The 17,297-nt window shown below is 45.8% G+C and overlaps 1 protein-coding gene and 1 long non-coding RNA gene across 4 annotated transcripts; one reads left to right on the top strand and one right to left on the bottom strand.

Annotated features, from left to right (window-relative positions):
- Nucleotides 1-277: 277 nt before the first annotated feature.
- LOC119195168 (sine oculis-binding protein homolog) lies at nucleotides 278-12,395 on the bottom strand. 3 transcript variants are annotated; one of them, XR_009942815.1, is made up of 8 exons: nucleotides 12,059-12,395; nucleotides 9,444-9,573; nucleotides 8,989-9,183; nucleotides 8,019-8,177; nucleotides 6,692-6,780; nucleotides 4,605-6,521; nucleotides 815-2,595; nucleotides 278-704 (listed from the first exon to the last, which is right to left on the bottom strand). XR_009942815.1 is itself a non-coding variant. In XM_062559672.1 (7 exons), exons 1-6 carry the CDS (start codon nucleotides 12,149-12,151, stop codon nucleotides 4,614-4,616), a joined length of 2,574 nt encoding a protein of 857 aa, XP_062415656.1. In that variant the 5' UTR covers nucleotides 12,152-12,395; the 3' UTR covers nucleotides 278-2,595; nucleotides 4,605-4,613. The 3 variants fall into 3 exon arrangements, 2 of the variants coding, with proteins under 2 accessions (XP_062415656.1, XP_062415657.1); XM_062559672.1 differs by having other exon boundaries at nucleotides 278-2,595; XM_062559673.1 differs by having other exon boundaries at nucleotides 278-2,595; nucleotides 4,605-6,500.
- Nucleotides 12,396-14,839: 2,444 nt separating this feature from the next.
- On the top strand, nucleotides 14,840-17,010 carry LOC119195407 (uncharacterized). The gene is made up of 2 exons (XR_005114214.2): nucleotides 14,840-15,206; nucleotides 15,936-17,010. It is a non-coding gene; the product is annotated as an uncharacterized LOC119195407 (long non-coding RNA).
- The last annotated feature ends 287 nt before the right edge of the window (nucleotides 17,011-17,297 follow it).

Genomic DNA, 17,297 nt, shown 5'->3' with positions numbered 1-17,297 from the left:
GCACAAGGCCCAGGGAGCCCCACAGCGATTCCTGCTCTCTTATCTCTACATCTGTTTAGCCGTCACTGCTCAAAGCCTCGACAAACTTGAAAAATTCCAGGAATGCTGATGCTCCATCTTGTAAACACGCTGGTACTAAAAATAGAAATATAAATGTTACGTGAGTAAATCATTTAGGCTAATGCAGATTTAGAAGGTTACGCTACAAGACAACACTATAAGCAACTTGTATATGCATATGTAAACTCTTAAAAGAAAGACATGAATCAAAAACTGTGAAAACGCACCACATGTTTTTGCTCTTAGAATAACTTTTATTTATTGTACTTTACAAAGAGGTCTCCACGAAAGCTCTCGGTTACTGAATCAATATTCAAATACAAACAATCTGTGAATAATCTATTCAGACAGTGGGGTAAATGTTTAACAGGGCAAGTCAAAAAGTACCAATGATTCTCAGGCAATAATAACACATTTTTTTCCCCCAAACTTTGGATCACCACACATACTGTATCAGCTCAGAAATGGCAATGATTAAAATGTGCAATATAACCAACGAAGGCAGTCTTTGATAACATCTTTTTTGGCCTCTGGCGTCAGAGTGGAGGAACACTGGTTGACACCACAGCTATTTGTACGGAGTGATGTCATCACTGCCAAAGTCCCCTGGCCAGCCGAGGATGACACTAACGTAATGGCATGACCTGTGGTGAAGATGTAGGCTGGAATGAGTCGGGGGTGGGGGGGGGGGGGAGAAATGTGTCACCGCCATATGCACACACAGAAGCACACAAACACACACAGGCATACGCACAGACTGAGTTTTGGAATGATGGCAGGGGCGGGTCACATTTGGAGTTATTCTAGGAGTAGGGCCATGATGGCTACTCATCCCAGGAGACTCTTCGTTAAGAAGTCTGCTGTAGAGGTGGGTGAAAGGAAAACAATGGCAGCAACATGTGGCGGATAAGATATCTACTTGGCATTGGGTATCAGTCAGCTGGCACGGAGTTGCAGCGTTATGTTCTGTGCACTCATGCTGTTTTCAAAGGGCTGCCTATGGGCCTTCTGCTGCTTACTTTTCAAATAAGGGCAGGTGCAAAGTTACAAAGGCAAACACTGCTCTCTAGTGGGGATACGGTATATATACATAAGGACAAGGGGCATTTAAGAGCTTCGGCACCCACATTATACAATCATTCAAGAAAAAACATGAAGAAATATAGAGCTTTTTTTTAAAATCTACAGATGCATCATCCATAAGTTAATATAACATCAAATAGTTTCTGTGTAGAACCCAATGAGAAAAATTGAAATTTTACAATGGTACAATGTGTTAACAAAGCTTCGAAATGATCTCATCAGTCATCCCCAACAGCGGGACCTCTAATACTGACAGCTGCAGACCACAGCATTTACTGCTTGAGTATAATACCACATTTGGTAATATAACCAGCCTGATTTTAAGAATTGCCAGTGACATGAACAATGAATTACAACTGCCATGAATGCTTTGGGTTTTAAACATGCATTAAACTTGGCGCTACAGGTAATTCTAATTCAGATTTCCGATCAACGTTTTGGCAGATCAGGTGAGAGGCGAGGTCATCGGGACATTCACAGACCCAGGGTCCACTCCTGCATTCTATGTAGTTTTACCATGTCTTAGAGGAGGCGCAGGGGGCATCCTTTCTCCTCAGAGATTGCGTTATTCCGCTCAGTTGTCTCCACAGCCCAAGTAGGCTCGCTCCAGACAGTGTTTGAACTGCCTCAAGTCTTAACCTCAGCAGAATTTTCTTCCTCCCTCGAAGGAGGTGAGCTGAGAAGGGAATCACAGGCAATGCGTTGTGAAGAATCGAGCCTCAGAACTACGTTAGAGTGTACCGTATTTAGATTGGGCGGCGAAGTGGAGAAGGGTATACCATATTCTTGGCTGTCGGTCAAAAAAAAATAAAAAAAGTTCCTGAAGTCTGAACCCCTGTCGGCCAGGTAACCCAAAACCTGTAGTGGGGACTCGGCGTGGGATATGGGGAGAGGAACAATGTGGCTCTTTGTGCAAGCCGGGCAGGGAAAACAAACCGTTTCCCCTGGAAAGAGATCATGTTCAGGCTCCATCTGAGAAGACCACACAAGGCTGATCAGAGCCTTGTCTGCTGTGTGGAGCAAGGAAAGGAGGGGAGTAGGAGGAAGAGGAGGAGGAGGAGCGCATCTGGGCAGCCACACAGTACACACACACACACACACACACACACACACACACACGCACACACCCACTTGTGTGCGTGAGGGCAATGTCCGACAGGGAGAAGATGAGATGCTCAAATGCTCACTGTACAAAGCAAAACACACAAGCCAGCAATACTCTTTGGTCCAAGACAACATGTGTGACTGTGTTGTGTTCTTCCCCCACGGTGACTCGCGGTATTGTGGCCATCTGGACTACTTCCTGGGTTGGCACCCTGCTGGTCTACAGGCAGAGCAACACTCTGGTGGGCTGACAGGCTGCGGATCAGGCCAGAGTTTGTTAGCACTGGCGTTGTCCACAAGAGGGCGTGGCACTGAATCTGGACCGCCGTACAGTGTTAAAGAGGGCGTCTGTTCATTAGGTGCAGAGAGAGAGGGAGAGCAACACAAAAAAAAGAGAGAAAGGCAAAATAGTGGTGAGACGTTATAGATTCTGGGACGATTCCAAATTCCTTTTCTAGGATATCTTGTATCAACCTCTCCGGCTCTGGACACTCATTCCTTAATCCCTCGTTCTAAATGAACCCTGAGAACGAGGCTGTTAGTCGTGTCGACACTCAGATAACTGTCGCACGGGGCACAATCAAACCAAGAACATCTGGCCTCTTTCTCTCTCACACACTAACACAGACTTTCAAACACACACACACACATACATATTAAGGGTAAACAGACACACACAAGCTCTCATGTAAGGGCCAAAGCAGGGTTCTGTACTCCCTCTGTCCCATTGCGTTTTAGTTTCAAACGCTCAGCGAATACCCATGTGGTGGGATCGTATTACACGGGGCTATAAAATATCCCAAATAAAGACCAGGAAAACGGAGATGAAAAAAAAACGGGGCTGTTTCCTGAGGTGAAATCCTTCGCTTGGCTAGTGATTCTGTCAGAGTGGGATGTGTTTTTAAAGACTTTTAGCATTGGAGACAATGGAACAAGACAAGCAATGTTTGGCCCAGAGCATAGAGGTGGCGAGCTAAAGTCGTTCGCGTACGGCAGCCAGCTCCCATTACACAGAGTAGGGCCATAAATCCGTCTGCACGACACAAGCAGCGCGCTGCGATTTAATATGTATTGGTTACTAGGGGGATGCATGAAACCACAACAAATGACAAAGAGTAAAGGTGGGAACTTGTTTTGGGAAAGGGAATCTTGACAGAATAAAATATCTGCTGTGTAAGAAAAAGGTTTATGTTGTGCCTTATCTATGATTGACCCATCATTTAAAAATAAATTATTATGTTTTGGAGGAAAAAATGGAGAGAAAAGCAGGGCAGTGGAAATCTAAACTGCCTCTGTAATATCAGCAGATTAATCCACCTCAGTGCATAAAGGAAAATTGTAACATGATCTCGAAACGGCGAGATATTGGCGTTCATTTAGTCTAACAATCAGGCGAGTAAAAAAACAAGGCCCTTTATTGTACCAAACTAAAGAGGAGTTTCTACTGTACTCTAATGTCAACATCTGTTTGGCAGGGGACAGCAATGGTGAATGAAGAGAAGGAAAGGATCGAAAGGGAAGTGAAGCCAGAACAGGGTGTCATAATTAGATGCATGGGTAATCGAAACACTCTGCCCCTACGCTTTCTAGTGAAGCCCCGGCGCTTCATCGCAGCTGAGGGCTGGCTTTCATATTCCCAGCGCCTTATAGTCTGCCTGACAATCACCTCTGAATCTACAATTACCTCAAAAACACTGCTCTGCCTCCCCGTTCATACTGTAAGAAGCTAAAGTTTGACTTTGACTGGGTCCCACTTAATCAACCTAACTTGATCTGTCTCTCTGTTCGGGTGTCAGGTTGGACAGAGCATCGCATAACCTCAAGGTCACAGTTTGGATTTAGCCGCAGCCATCTGCCCTTCACCTAATACGGCCTCATACATTGCAATCTGTTCTGGTTGCATCAGCTAATTGGTAACTATTAAAGAATCTCTTCTTCCTTCTTAAACTGACACAGACAGGCATATCTTGGCAAAACTGAGCCTACAAATTAGGCTTCACTGCAAATAAAGCATTGTGACTGTGAGGTTGTGGTGAAGTGACTGCCTTTCAAAGTGACTCTCACTGCCTGTGTCCTCCACCTCCTTCCCCTGTTGTAACCTTAGAGCCCAAAGGAGTGCCAGGTTACTTTGATTCTCTGTCTTTGGCGCCATGCTGTTATGTGACTACGGCCATGCTGAGAGACCCGTTATTAAGCTTTCCCTATCTATGTGTGAATGCCGTTAAACTTATCCATGGGCTTATTGGGACATGTCTTCTGCGGATGAATAAGACAACATGGTACAGTAGTTATCTATAAAATAGACAGCCGTTGAAAGTGATGCTACCTATACATTGGCTTGTAACCATATTTCTCACCTCCATCCTCTACTTATTCTGATCACGGATCCGTAGGCAACGCCTCTTCAGAGCTGGCTCCATGTCCCCAGCACTGGGCATATTAGCAGGACTCCGTAGGCTACCCTTGTCTCTGAGTTTGGGCAAGAGCAGCGGGGTGGTGGTCCCACTTGTCTTTGGCGCTGTGGGCAGAGCATAGGCATGGTCCTCGTCAGGAACATGGGGGTCCTCTCCTACCTCCCCCACTACAGGTAAGGCCTCTTCTGACTGACAAACTGAGCCCTCAACCCGCAGAAGGCCAACGGCAGAGAACTTATTCTCTTTGATGGCCTCCAGCTCACTGAGCACAGGGTTACTTGGTGGTGCAGGTACTCTCTGGGGTAGTGAAGAGTCCAGAGTGGCAGGGGCGGGTGAGGAGGACATCCCATTTGGACTGTGGTCCTGTAATTTCAGGGCAGAGGGTGTGGCATCAAATGGGCGGATGCTACCCTTTGGGCTTGGTGGGTTGTGTGAAGGTGGAGTGGGGCAGTCCTGTTGGTGGCAGACAGTGTCATGTGAAGGGGACTGTGGTAAAGGAGGGTTGGTTCGGATGACATTGTGGAGCCCTGATCTGGTACCCTGGCCAGTATCTGACTTTCCCAGCACGGATCGGTCCACCACTCCATTGGCACTGGACTTCACTTGAGTCCTTTGAAGAACCCGTTGGATAACTTGTCTTTCTGACTGTTGCTGCTTATAGTCTGTCAGCCCCTCTGACCCGGAGGCTGAGCAGGGGGATATGTTGTACTGTGCTCTGGGGGAGGATGCACCACTTTGGGGTGTCGATATTGGGGATGGGAATGGCCTCTCAGATTTAACCCAATCTAGGGTGGGTTCACATTGTGAGGGGAGACACTGAGGCAAGCTTCCACCCAATTTGTTGGCCACCAATCTGCTGTCCCCTTCAGGGATCCCTGAAGTTGGCGGCTTTGCGACCCTGGATCTGCTGCTGTCTAACCCCTCTGGCACAGGGTGGATGACGCCACTGTGACTTTGAGTTTCTGTGGTTGCATTAGAAGGGAATGGAAAGGGGATAGGAATGGGTATAGGGACAGGTAGGGGTACAATAATAGGATAAGGCACCAGGACAGTGGGATGGGGCAGGAGAGGACTAAAGGAAGGAATACCGTAGTTCATAATGGGAGGCATTGGGACAGGACCTCTTTGCATCATGTTTAGAGAAGGGGTGTGGAAGCCAGGGAAGTAGGCTCCCGGGAAGGGATGCATCATTCCAGGGAGATTCATGGAAGAGGTTGGGGGCTGCAGGTGAGGAGAGTGAGGAGGTCTGTGGATAGGGCTCAAAGGGGGGCCTGGGTGTCGGGGAGGATTGCCGAGGGGACTTTTCAGGCTCTGAGCGTGAAGAGGAGGTCTGATGAAGGGCATGTGGATTTGAGGTACCGGCTGATGTTCCAAAGGCATATGAGGATGAGGCGGAGGATGAAGCGGAGCAGGGTGGGGTGAAACGTCCCTAGCAGGGGGAGGAGGCTGGATGGGTCTGTCCAGGGTCCTCAGCCCAGGGATGGGGATTTTGGAATTAGAAGTGGATGTTTCTGAGGGGGACATGGAGTTGGACTCTGCCGATCCATGGTTTGGCGTAGGCCCTCTAGGGGAAAGGTTTCGATGACGTGCTTCTCCTGCACTGCTGCTCCAGGACTCAGGAGTGAGTAGCTTCTGCCCGGCCACAATGATGTCCGCCCTCCCATCCTGGCTGGTTCTGCTTGGGCTGGAGCTGGTGAGAGCTGCACGGGCTTCTCTATAGAAAACGTCCATCTTGTACTGATTCAGACACTTGGTGCTGCAGAATTGGAGTCGTTCCTCGCCAGATCCGAAGTCGAGGTATTCTTTAGTATGACGAACATGCTTGCACCAATCGCACACCTGTGGCACAGGGGAGAGAGACTGTGGAGGGTCATTTAAGTGACAGATCATGGCTTAAAAGTTTGTAATGAATATACAGTCATGGGAGAGATAAGAATACTTTTTCTCTTAAAAAATGGATATACTTGGATATACTTATCCAAAAATAGCTTCACATCATCAAAAAAGATACATTGATAGTGTCCTCTTACTCTAACATTGCTGTTTATCTTCAACACCAGTCTGGGCGAGTCTTCTGTGTGGGCGTGCTGAGGAGATCTCTCACCGTGGAGGTCTTCGTCTCTTGCCTGACAGGGGAAAACCAAAGTGTGAATCAGTCTGTCAGATCTGAGTTCATCCTACTTTTGATGGATTTACTCTCCAATTCAAGATGATGAAGTAGTAGCTGCTTTAAATCAATATGCCACTCTGGAATCATTCTGTTGGTAAAATTTGAGCTTGAACTGGCTTATCATAAAGTTTAGAAACAGTTCAAAATCCATGCAGGCCACCAAACCGTAAAGGTCAACAGAGGGAAATCACTGTTATGAAATAGATATGATTCTTCAACCGAGGATGGAGATAATGCAGATGATGTTCTGGCGTATAATTAATGGCCCTGCCAGTATTAATATAGGAAATTCCTCTTGATTCATGTAAGCTGATCTGCAGCTGATCTAAGTGCTCCCCCATCTCTGTAACCCATTGAGCCGTGTTGAGTTACGAAACATGAGGCAGCTGAAGGTAAGGTATGCACTGAAAAAGGACACCTCGCCCAGGGCCTCCTGGCCTTCCTCTCAGACAAGCAGCAACAAGCCAACGGCAATGCTTTTCTCCCTGTCTCCAAAATACTAGAGGACTTGTTGCGCAGAGTGAGTTCAGCCCTCCTTTTTGTACCTGTTGTCGTGTGAATGAACCTTACACAGTATTACCAACAGTAAGGGTGAAAGGCGATATTGCTGCTTGACACACCGCACCTCTAAAGAAGCTGTTTCAATGTCGTAATGGAAATTGAAAAATCACGGCAATGGTCAGTAGAGCGTTCTCCATAGTTGTAGCTTTCCTGTCCTCCAAAAGCCACTTAGTAGCCAGCCCCTCCTCCATTAACGCGAAACAGATACTCAGTGCCCCCTACAAACTTTGACCTCTCTACCTCCATTCCTAAACTGGGTCCTCTAAAATAACTAAAGGTTTGTTCTCATAGATCCTTCACTTCTAAGATTCCATTATATTAATCCATTCGTTATCACAAGACCAGGAGAATATCTCTCCGACGCTCTGTTTACCTGCAAGAAAACACTTGAAGCCTGGGCCTCCGGTGTATGTACAGTGACATAGGTGGCACAAACTGTATATAAAGTACTTGTATTTCTATTTAGTGCAGCATGTGTGAGAATCTACTGCACACAGTATTCATGAATATAAAAGCAGATCATTCAATGTATAGGTGTCGAAATTTCCATCAGGTACAACAGGCTGGCTAAATCTTAGTGACCAATCAGTGATGGTGATATGCACTCTATAAATGTTTTGGTCGACCACTTGCCTTATTGCGTTTGAAGTAGGCCCGCCTGCAGGCGGCAAAACACTTTTCACTGCAGAAGCTCTTGAGCTCTGAACCCATACAGAGAGAGTAGCGTTTTACACCTTCTTTCTGGCACCAAACGCAGACTATCTGCACATTCTGCACATCTTCCACTGCAGGAGAAAAGCAGAACAAATGAAGAAATGAATGAGCACAGCTTTCTAAAGTCTCACTAACCAGCTTTTCTCACTAACAGTTGAGTTCCAATATTGTTTCAGGACAGCCAGAGATCATGTTGCACCCCTGTTATTTCTTGTTTTCGGCACCACTGCTTTGTGCGGTTCTTGAGGTACACGGACCCTGACACAGACCTCATGTTTGAATTGTCACGGCTAATTGAAATTAAACTATGACTGAATGACAATGGTTTTAGAGCCAATAGGCAGAAGTACACTGTCAAAACAACATAAAAGTATATTACTGCTCAGTATATCATGGTAAGGCTATAGAGCATGAACATCAAATTCATCTGATGAATCGAGCTGAATCTTCTTAAGCTGCAACGGGCTTGTAATGTGAAAGCCACATCATTTGAAAAGTATCTGAGTGGATTTTTTTTTTTACATGAAGCAATGATAACTTAAAAATTCTACTGATGAATTTAGGTATTATTATTATTAGTCCAGGTTTTAAAAATATTAGTAGTAATAATTTGATTTAATTCAATACAAGAATATTATATTTAAAAATATGAACTCCTAGAGGGATAATACATAAAGAAAAGATAATTTGGACTGTTTACATGCTTCTATGAATCCTCAGGGCCCATGAGGATATTACTGAAACCTATCCACATTGCTGACCCTGCACTCTCTTTTCAGATGTCAACAAGTCGTAGACCATTCGAGCACTTGAGAATCTGGGGGGACCATTACAAAACGATCAAATTACAACATTCAATGTTCAAGTTTGGTGACCCACTACCTGCAGATGGCTTTATAAGGGGTACAATAACGGGAGCAGTCTTCTGCTCCTTAGAGGTGATGAGGGATGAACTTGTGGAGGAAGAAGAAGGTGAAGAAGAGGGGACGCCGGAGGACTCTCTCTCTCCACTTTTCATGGCGAGGACCGAGTGACCGACTTTGGTGTCCGGGCTCTTGTGTTTTGGCAATGAGTTCTCTGAAAGACATAAACATAATATAATGCTCATGGCTTTCCATGCGTTAGCTTACACTATACACTAACAACGTTATGCCCTATATTATGTACAACTTAGTACAGATGTGTTGAGAAACAATCGATGCATCTAAATGGTTGCAAAAACAGAAAAGCATGTCTAGCAAATCAGAACAGTGACCTAACGTCTGCACTGAAACTTGGAGAACCGATCAAATTGAACAAGACTTTTCTGTTGCGAGAGTGATGACACCTGCCCTCACCTTTCAGCACAGACACGTGCTGACGTCTCTCTCTGTAGTTTCTGATCTCGTTGGCCTCAGAGTCTCTGAGGTCTACCTTGTCGTAGCCGTACCATCCCAGCAGCTCGTTCATGGTACTTTCTGCAAACGTCTGCATGAGAAAAAGAGAAAAAGAACCCCTGGTTTACCTTCTATGTAAAAGGATAGGGTAACTGAGCCATAGCATGCCTGCAAATGGGATATCGTGACCGTACATCTTAGGGTTGTTAGTGGAACTTTTTATCCTATGTTAAACATAATCAGACCTTCCTACTCTGAATCAATGCAAAGGATTCTTTCTCAGCCTCGGCTCAGTTGAGGAAACGAATATGGGCACAGTGGTGTACAGTATGACGCTTTTTCCATGATGTAGTCGAGCTGTTTACTCTTGCTAAATCTGAGACGGAAAGCATTAAAACCCAACACCAGTGTGAAATCTATGAATCATCCTTTGTTTATCTCTTTTAATTGGAAGAAAGAGGGAGAAAAGAAAACTGTTCCCCACAGATGGGATGTGTGGTCGCCCTATTTTTTTTTATTATGACCAGATGAAAAAAAAAAACTAAAAGCAAACCCCACAAAGGTCTCGTTCTCTCCCTTCATCCACCCACCTCTCTCTGTGGCTTTGGGAGAACCGGATTGGAGGGGAAACCTGATCCGGAACGGGCAGAAATCAGAGCGGGACACTCTACACCGCGGCGAGGTCCCACGGTTCTCGGAAATGCCCCCCCCCCCCTCCACCCCAGTGTCCACCACTCTTGCTTCGCCCCAGCTTTCCCTGTCCCTCCGCATGACTCTTTTTCTCTCATTTACCCCCCCCCCCCCCCTCCCCTGTCCACCCCCTCATCTTCACCATCCTCCCCTCCGCCCCGGCACCTTCCAGCCCTGACACCCGACACAGCGCCGCCTCTCAGGTTTCTCCCTGTTCCAGTACAGCCAGTCTGCTGTGGTGGTGTTGTAGTGCTGTGGTCCTGGCTGCACATTCTTTCCCCTGCTTTCCTCACTCCGACCTCTGCTCTGCTCTAGGGCCTCAGAGAAATGGATCTCTCCCATGCTTGCTCACTTACTGCTGTGTATGTATGTGTGCGCGAGAGTGTGTGGGTGAGTGCAAGCAGTGGTATCGTATCCAGCTAAATATGCCTAACGATGATTAAAGTCAAGTATCCGGTGTCTGGGGCGGCTCGCGGGTCTGACGTGGAGGGAGTAGGTCCGAATGTGGTGTTGAAACAGATGTATTACAGAGACAACACAAGGTTGGAGTTCAGCTGAGCTAGAAGTCAGGTTGCCTGCCTTTTCCGTCTGTCTTTTTTTTTTCTCACCCGTTTCTCTCCCTGATTTAAAAAAGGTGGACAATTGTTTTACTTAAAAATTAAAGTACCGTTTGTTTTGCATCACATCTAATTTGGATATTTTCTCCTCACACAGTTGTTATTTGTCCTTTCTTTTTTCCTGTAAATGAAATGCGGGCTATTTTTTTTTCTCCCACCCTTCCATATCCCACAATGTTGTTTTTGTTTCTTTTTGGCAGTTCAGACAAACATCTGCTTTGTGAGAGTGACAAGCCATATCCCAAACCGCAGAGAGATCTGCAGCCAAAGGCAACAAACCAGGGCCGACCCTGAGATTCAACCCAGGCAGGCTCACATCAAGCTGGGGTTGCGTTTCACGTGTTTTGATTAAAATTAGTTAAGTTGTAACACTACACCTCCCCTGGATATCAAACGCCACAATCCAAACCACTTGCACAAAAAGAGCACATTTCCTCTCTCACCAAAGGCCAAGATCTCCTCCCTTCTTTTTAGATTTCTGACCATCCAGCTTGAAGGGGCTTCAGATGTCCCTTTCCACCACAGTCGACACTCTCGCCTCAATCCAAACCCAAACAAGAAAGACAATCCCATGGATTAGTCTCCATGTAAGTTCAAAATGGAGGTAGGGAATCCTGATATTTAACCTTCCGAGCAAGATACAGAATAGATAACCTTAAAGGGCATTCCCAAATGGACTTTATCTCTGAATAGGAACTTTATTTTGGTGTGAAATGTGCATCCTTTCAATTTGTGGGATACCACTTCAGTGTTGACGGCTAAGTTAAAATAATTAAGTCATATAAATTCCCTCTCTATTTTGGAAGGCGTCTTAGCGCGACGCAAGAGCAGGGAAGAGGTGACGCACATCTGGAACTCCACCGCACATTACTGCGTGCGCGTCCGGCCACAGCTGTGCCCGACATGGCGCACCTCGTCAAAGGCCGACCTACTGTTATCCACTCTATAATTAAAACGCCCACCCCCTGCCTGAGTGTGTGACATTTTCACTTTACATTCACACGATCTCATTCGTTATTGTTCTCCCGGAGGAGCAAACTCCGAAGATCCCCGTGACTCTTTTTTTTCTTCTCCGAAATCGGTCCCAGAAAGGATCATCAGTAGGTCCGGGCGCTTGAATGAAGCCTTCACAGAACACAAACATTGCAGTGTTGCCTCTCTCTGCCCTGCGTACAGAGCTTGTGCGCGTTTACGCTCGTGCCAACAACGTCTCCCTTCATAAAAAATAAAAAAAACCTAAAGGTGACACTCAAACTCACTCACTCTCACCTTCATCTCCTGGTTGATCTCCCTCTTCACGGGGTGCGCAGGTTTCCTGCTGCGTTTATTTTCCGGTGGTCTCCCTTTCTCCATCTCTGGCATAGTCCGAGTCGGGCTGGATCCGACCCGGATCACTGTGGGTTGTCAGGCTGCCGAGTTTTCTTAGCGGAGTAGCTCAGAATGAAAGCTGTCACTCCCGGTGACAGCAGCTGTCATTCCCAGACGCCCGAGTCCCTCATCTGGGGCTTCGCACCATTGGAGTCAACTGAACACGGGTGCACTCCGGGATAGGGTCGCCTCTGCCGAACAATCGCAACTCTCTCTTCTCCAACGCTGTCAAGCATCCGTAGGTAACACAGGTGAAGTTTCCGGTTTAATCCTTTCAGAATAAACGGTTGATTGCGACTTAAAAGTAACGCGTTGGACACTTGTTAGACAATCGATGACTTGATTTTAGAATGTTTATGTCAGTATGAATCGCTTTAAAGCCTTTTTAAGATCAACATGGATGAAAACTTTAGAAAAACGACAAAACGTGATGTCAGTTCCACTACAACTTACATCCCCTCATTTTTTAAAAGGCTAATGCAAGAGGTAGCCTGGTCATTGATAACACATTCTCAACTGTGTTTACGTCTTTAACCTAAACAAATGTCAGATAGCCTATAACCAAGTTCATATTTTGAAGCCAAAAATGTAGATATTCAGAATAAAATCGAGCACCATTAACTCCGTTATTTCACTCTGAATAAAGTCTGCTGCCGTGTGATCATGACGCGATGCGTCTTGTGCTTTTCTTGTGAAAACAAATTCCCCCGGTTTCCGGTACAGTCCGTGCTCATTCTGTGTAGCTGCATGCTGCCCTCTCGCCTCTGGATGGGGGAGAGGGGAGGGCCCTGTGATTTGATGTAACCAAACACCTGGCGCCCACCCCTCCTGCATCTCAACAGATACATTTCACGAGGAATGCAAAGACTGTGCTTTATCTGAGGGGACACAGTACAAATGCTGTCTGTAATACTCCTGTCTTAAAATAAAGGGATCAAAAGAACGCCGTTAGTTAAATGATACCATGGCAGAATGTATGGGGCTTTCTCAAATGGCATCCGTTTGATCAGCGACCGTAGGAGACATTGTAAGTGGGAAGAATGCATTGGAAAAAAAAACTTTAATTGCCATTTTTTGGGCCCTTTTGCCCTGCGGTGTCTCAAGTATGAGACAACGTTTACTCTTAGTTAAAGGCCAGATGACTAATATCAGCCTATTGTGTTTCTCGACCATGTGTTGACACGTGGGATCATGTTGCAAGTTAGACAAATGCGGATATCATAACACAATTTCATTTGTCTATAGAAAAGCATCCTATTTGAATCCTTATGCTTAGGCTTCGGTCGCTCGACTGCATCTTTTACAGAACTTTTACTTGGTCCCTAAACCCCCTTGCAGAGAGACAGACAGGTTGACAGACAGACAGATGTCAGGACGTCAGATCCTCTCTCCTCCCATGTCTCCAGCCGTCCTCGCTCTAGTGCGGTTGGAGGAATCCAGGGACCACGGCTCGTGTAAACAGAAACCCGATCCAGCGCGCAGGGCTCAGGTTTCGCCCCCTCGTACGCACCGCTGATGAAACCCGATCCGGCACGGCTTCGGGAACAGGGCTTATCTGATGCCTCACAAAAGGCCCCTCTCTCCAAAACAGCGCACATCTGGTGCCTCCTCTGCAGGGAGCGCTGTCCCTTTTGGCTCCTGTGGGGTGTGAAGGCGGGGATAAGAACCGCCCTGCTATTGCCCTAAGACACCCACTTAAACAAATGACAGAACACAAGAGAGTCAATGTTTGGAGGCCTCGACCTCTGGAGCGAATGGCTTTGTGTGTAATTACTTGCACGATTGTCCTTATAATGACAGCGAAAAAGTCCCCATCCATTCAAAGCTGTCGTGGGATCCTCACAGGGGGACGTAGCCTGCAGATTGTCTTTTCGCCGCTAGGAGGCGATGTCTGACCATTGTTTTCCCACGCGGCGCTTTCCCCTCATTCGATAACACGCAAATAGAGTCACGATGAGTGTGTGTTTCTCGTTGACTGACCAACTGAATGGAACTGTTTCTACTGCAATTTTATTCACATCTGTTTAATCACGAACTGACATTTTCCTAAACGCTACCTTTTTTGATTGCTGAATTATCCTAAAACTCAATATAATAAATAGGGGGTCAATTGTAATTTACAAGTGGATAAGTCACATTACCAACTATTGTTGTTAAATGTGTATGTGGAATAGGATATATCGAACCTAAATCTTGATACATTATTTTGTATAAACAACAATATCAAATATTGGGCAACAAACCGGACTTGCTTTAGATAAATAAACTCGATGCCAGATGGACTTAATGACAACCAGTTAGTTTTTAATAAACGGGATATTGTCATCACACAATTTGCAAACGGTTTGCTTAATTCTTATTCTGGAAAAAAAAACATTTCCCCCTTTTTTTGCGTATACTTCAGAGAACCGAAGTATGTGTTTGCAGGAAAAGTTTGCAATCTGATCGCAGGACGTCGCTGCTGACACGCTCACAACTCGTTCAACAGGCGGTATAAACTTTTCACTTTGCTATCTTCCATTGGATTCGTGTCCTTTTCTTGGCAATTGAAGCCGACGTTAGGTAACACAATCGGCATCTTTATTATCCCATTATTCATAATCCCAAACCTGGACCAAGCCGCCTGAGTCACAATCACCATGGCAACACAACGTTAGAAGCCCCCGCGCAGGGGTAAAAGAAAAGAGGGACTTCATTGAAGAATCATGCGCGGTCAGATGCTTTTCAACATGCTTTACCACTCAATACAATTACCCTAACGCAAGTAATCGATCCATCAATTGAAGTTCCTAGAAAAACACTTATAACAGTATTTTAAAGAATAACACTTTTATCCTCCACATCCGGGAATCGACGTCACAGACTGGTATAAAAGCCTCAGTCCGACGCAGCATCCTCATTAAAGAGAAGCAGCGTCCGTGGGCAGCCTCCTCTTCCTCCTCCTCCTCCTCCTCCTTCTGGCCAAATTACTGCAAACAAAGAGAGAATGTCCAAAATGACGATCGTTCAGCTTGGAGTGATTTTGTTCACCATATGTTTATCAACACAGGTATGATGACAAATGATCTGTATGGTTTTAGTTTGATGTCATGTATTGGGGCTGGGGTGGGATGGGTTGTGTGCTCGCAGGGAGGTGAGGTGCTGGTTGATACTTTAAAGGTGTTTCTAGAAGGAGTTTGACATGCGATCTTGAATACAGCAGGCTAGACCCGGAAGCTCTCTGCGGACATTAATTAATATCCAGTCGGTTTCTGAACTGCGACGCGTGTTTTTAATTCTTAAAGACTGCAAACGCTATTCCCATCCTTCTCTCTACCTCTTGATTAGCTTGCACCCTCCACTGAATTAATGATACAGGTGCAATGTATTTTGACCTCTGCAAAGGCAGGGAGAGAATCTAAAGTTTCCTTTTGGTGTTCAGAAGGAAATCTGATATGCACACGCAGAACCTTGTGCTCTCTTATCTTTTTGCGTTTCCTGTTGTCACAAGTAGTCCAAAAAATAATTGATTAAGATTGAGCCACATTTGAATTTCTTTCTTGTGTTTTAGGAAATGCTTTGACTTTTTTCTTCGTCTTGACTTTTTCCTTCCTGTATCCGGTAATTTGCCTGTAAAATCCATCCATTTACATGGATGTAAAGTATCAGCGTAAATCATCCGTGAAAAACCAAATGTGACGTAGAGAGAATCAGATGCTTTGTTACAGCGCAGCTTGATGAGTTTGAAACCCTGTATCCTCCATCCTCCATCCTCCTGCTCTTCTCCCTCCTCTTACAGGTGGTTTCCATGGCCAACACAACAGCGTGGAACTCCACCCTCAACACAAACGCCACCACCACGGCGACAAGCATCCACAGCAGTTCGGCCAACACTACCCTACCGGTTGGACGGGGCATCTCGCTGCACGCGGGCACCGTCTCCTTCCTGATCCCTGTCGTCACGGCAGCCGCTGTCCTTCAGCACTATTGCTAAAGGCTCGGGCTCCACAGACCCCCCCACCCCACCCCATTACTCGGCCTCAAGCCTCCACCTCATCTTATCTTCCCACCCACTCCAAACCTCACTCCTCTCCTCTTCAGCGCACCGCACGGGGGGACCACAAGGCTAACATGGATGGACTCTAAACCCCCCCCCCCACCCCCATGAATTCATTATAGAAAAATCTATAAATCAGGACATTTCTTTTAATAAGGGCGGGTTCAACCGCCGACTGGAGATCATCACCAAACCCCCTTCAGCCCCTTTGCATGGAATCAGAAGGAATGGTGGTTAGCCCAGCTTCCCTTTTGGCCTGCGTTTCCATAGTTACGTCATTGAATTTTGGAGATGATCAGGGTTGCGGTTGTCATATCACATGTCTTGATTGAAATGCGGACCACTTGAGTGTACAGAGGTTCTATTCGTGGCTTTAAATAGACTTATCAATCAATAATATTTTTGTCTGTGAAGTTGAGTTTGGCACACACAGTAGAGGTTTCCTTCAAGAAAGTTTAAGCCAGATGAAATTTAAGTCAAGTTCTTTCATAATTTCGGTCTTTTCATTAGAATTGTCTAAGAAATGTTTGTAGCAAATGAGTTGCCACAAGACTTGTGTCAGTTTGGCCTTGTGACGAGTAAAGAGTTGCGGTCTTTTACAATGAGGGTTTTAATGACACCTTTCCCTCCTTCAACCCTGGGTTAGACCCAGGGAGTGGCTCTATGTATATTATAACCATATGGGAAGGGTTGATGTTAGATTTATATTCCCCCCTTGTAGTTTATATTTTGTAAAAATTGAAATGTTGTACTGGTGAATAGTTTGGGTATAAAATAATGGAAGAAATTAAAATGTACAATAAATTATGAAAAATTATGACAACTGTGATATTTTCTTTGATTCAGTTCAGTTGAACTTTTGCTGAAATGTTCATCTTTCCCACAAAAGCAGCACCTACACCAATATTTGATTAGCGCGTCTTGTTCTTCAGTTCTAAAACTTTGCACGGATCTCGGCCCATAAAACCATGCTGATGTTCTACCCCTAAAGGGTGTGGCAGTGCCACCATTTATTGGGCTGCCTGGCAGCCAATACGTGCAACCGGCTAAGCTGCAGGCCAGAGATGGACCCAGCGTGGCCCGATGCCCCCACTGATCTCCTCC

This window comes from Pungitius pungitius, chromosome 20 (genome assembly GCF_949316345.1).
Source record: "Pungitius pungitius chromosome 20, fPunPun2.1, whole genome shotgun sequence".
NCBI classification, from domain to species: domain Eukaryota; kingdom Metazoa; phylum Chordata; class Actinopteri; order Perciformes; family Gasterosteidae; genus Pungitius; species Pungitius pungitius.
This window is presented reverse-complemented; position numbering and strand designations above follow the sequence as displayed.

Bases quoted from the DNA above. Each gene is read 5' to 3' on its own strand.
- LOC119195168 (XM_062559672.1), bottom strand. From the start codon at position 12,151: ATGCCAGAGATGGAGAAAGGGAGACCACCGGAAAATAAACGCAGCAGG. The intron at 9,184-9,443 runs GTGAGGGCAGGT...TATGTCTTTCAG, and splicing joins GCACGTGTCTGTGCTGAAAG to AGAACTCATTGCCAAAACAC. The intron at 6,781-8,018 runs GTCGACCAAAAC...GTCAGGCAAGAG, and splicing joins CAAACGCAATAAGGCAAGTG to ACGAAGACCTCCACGGTGAG.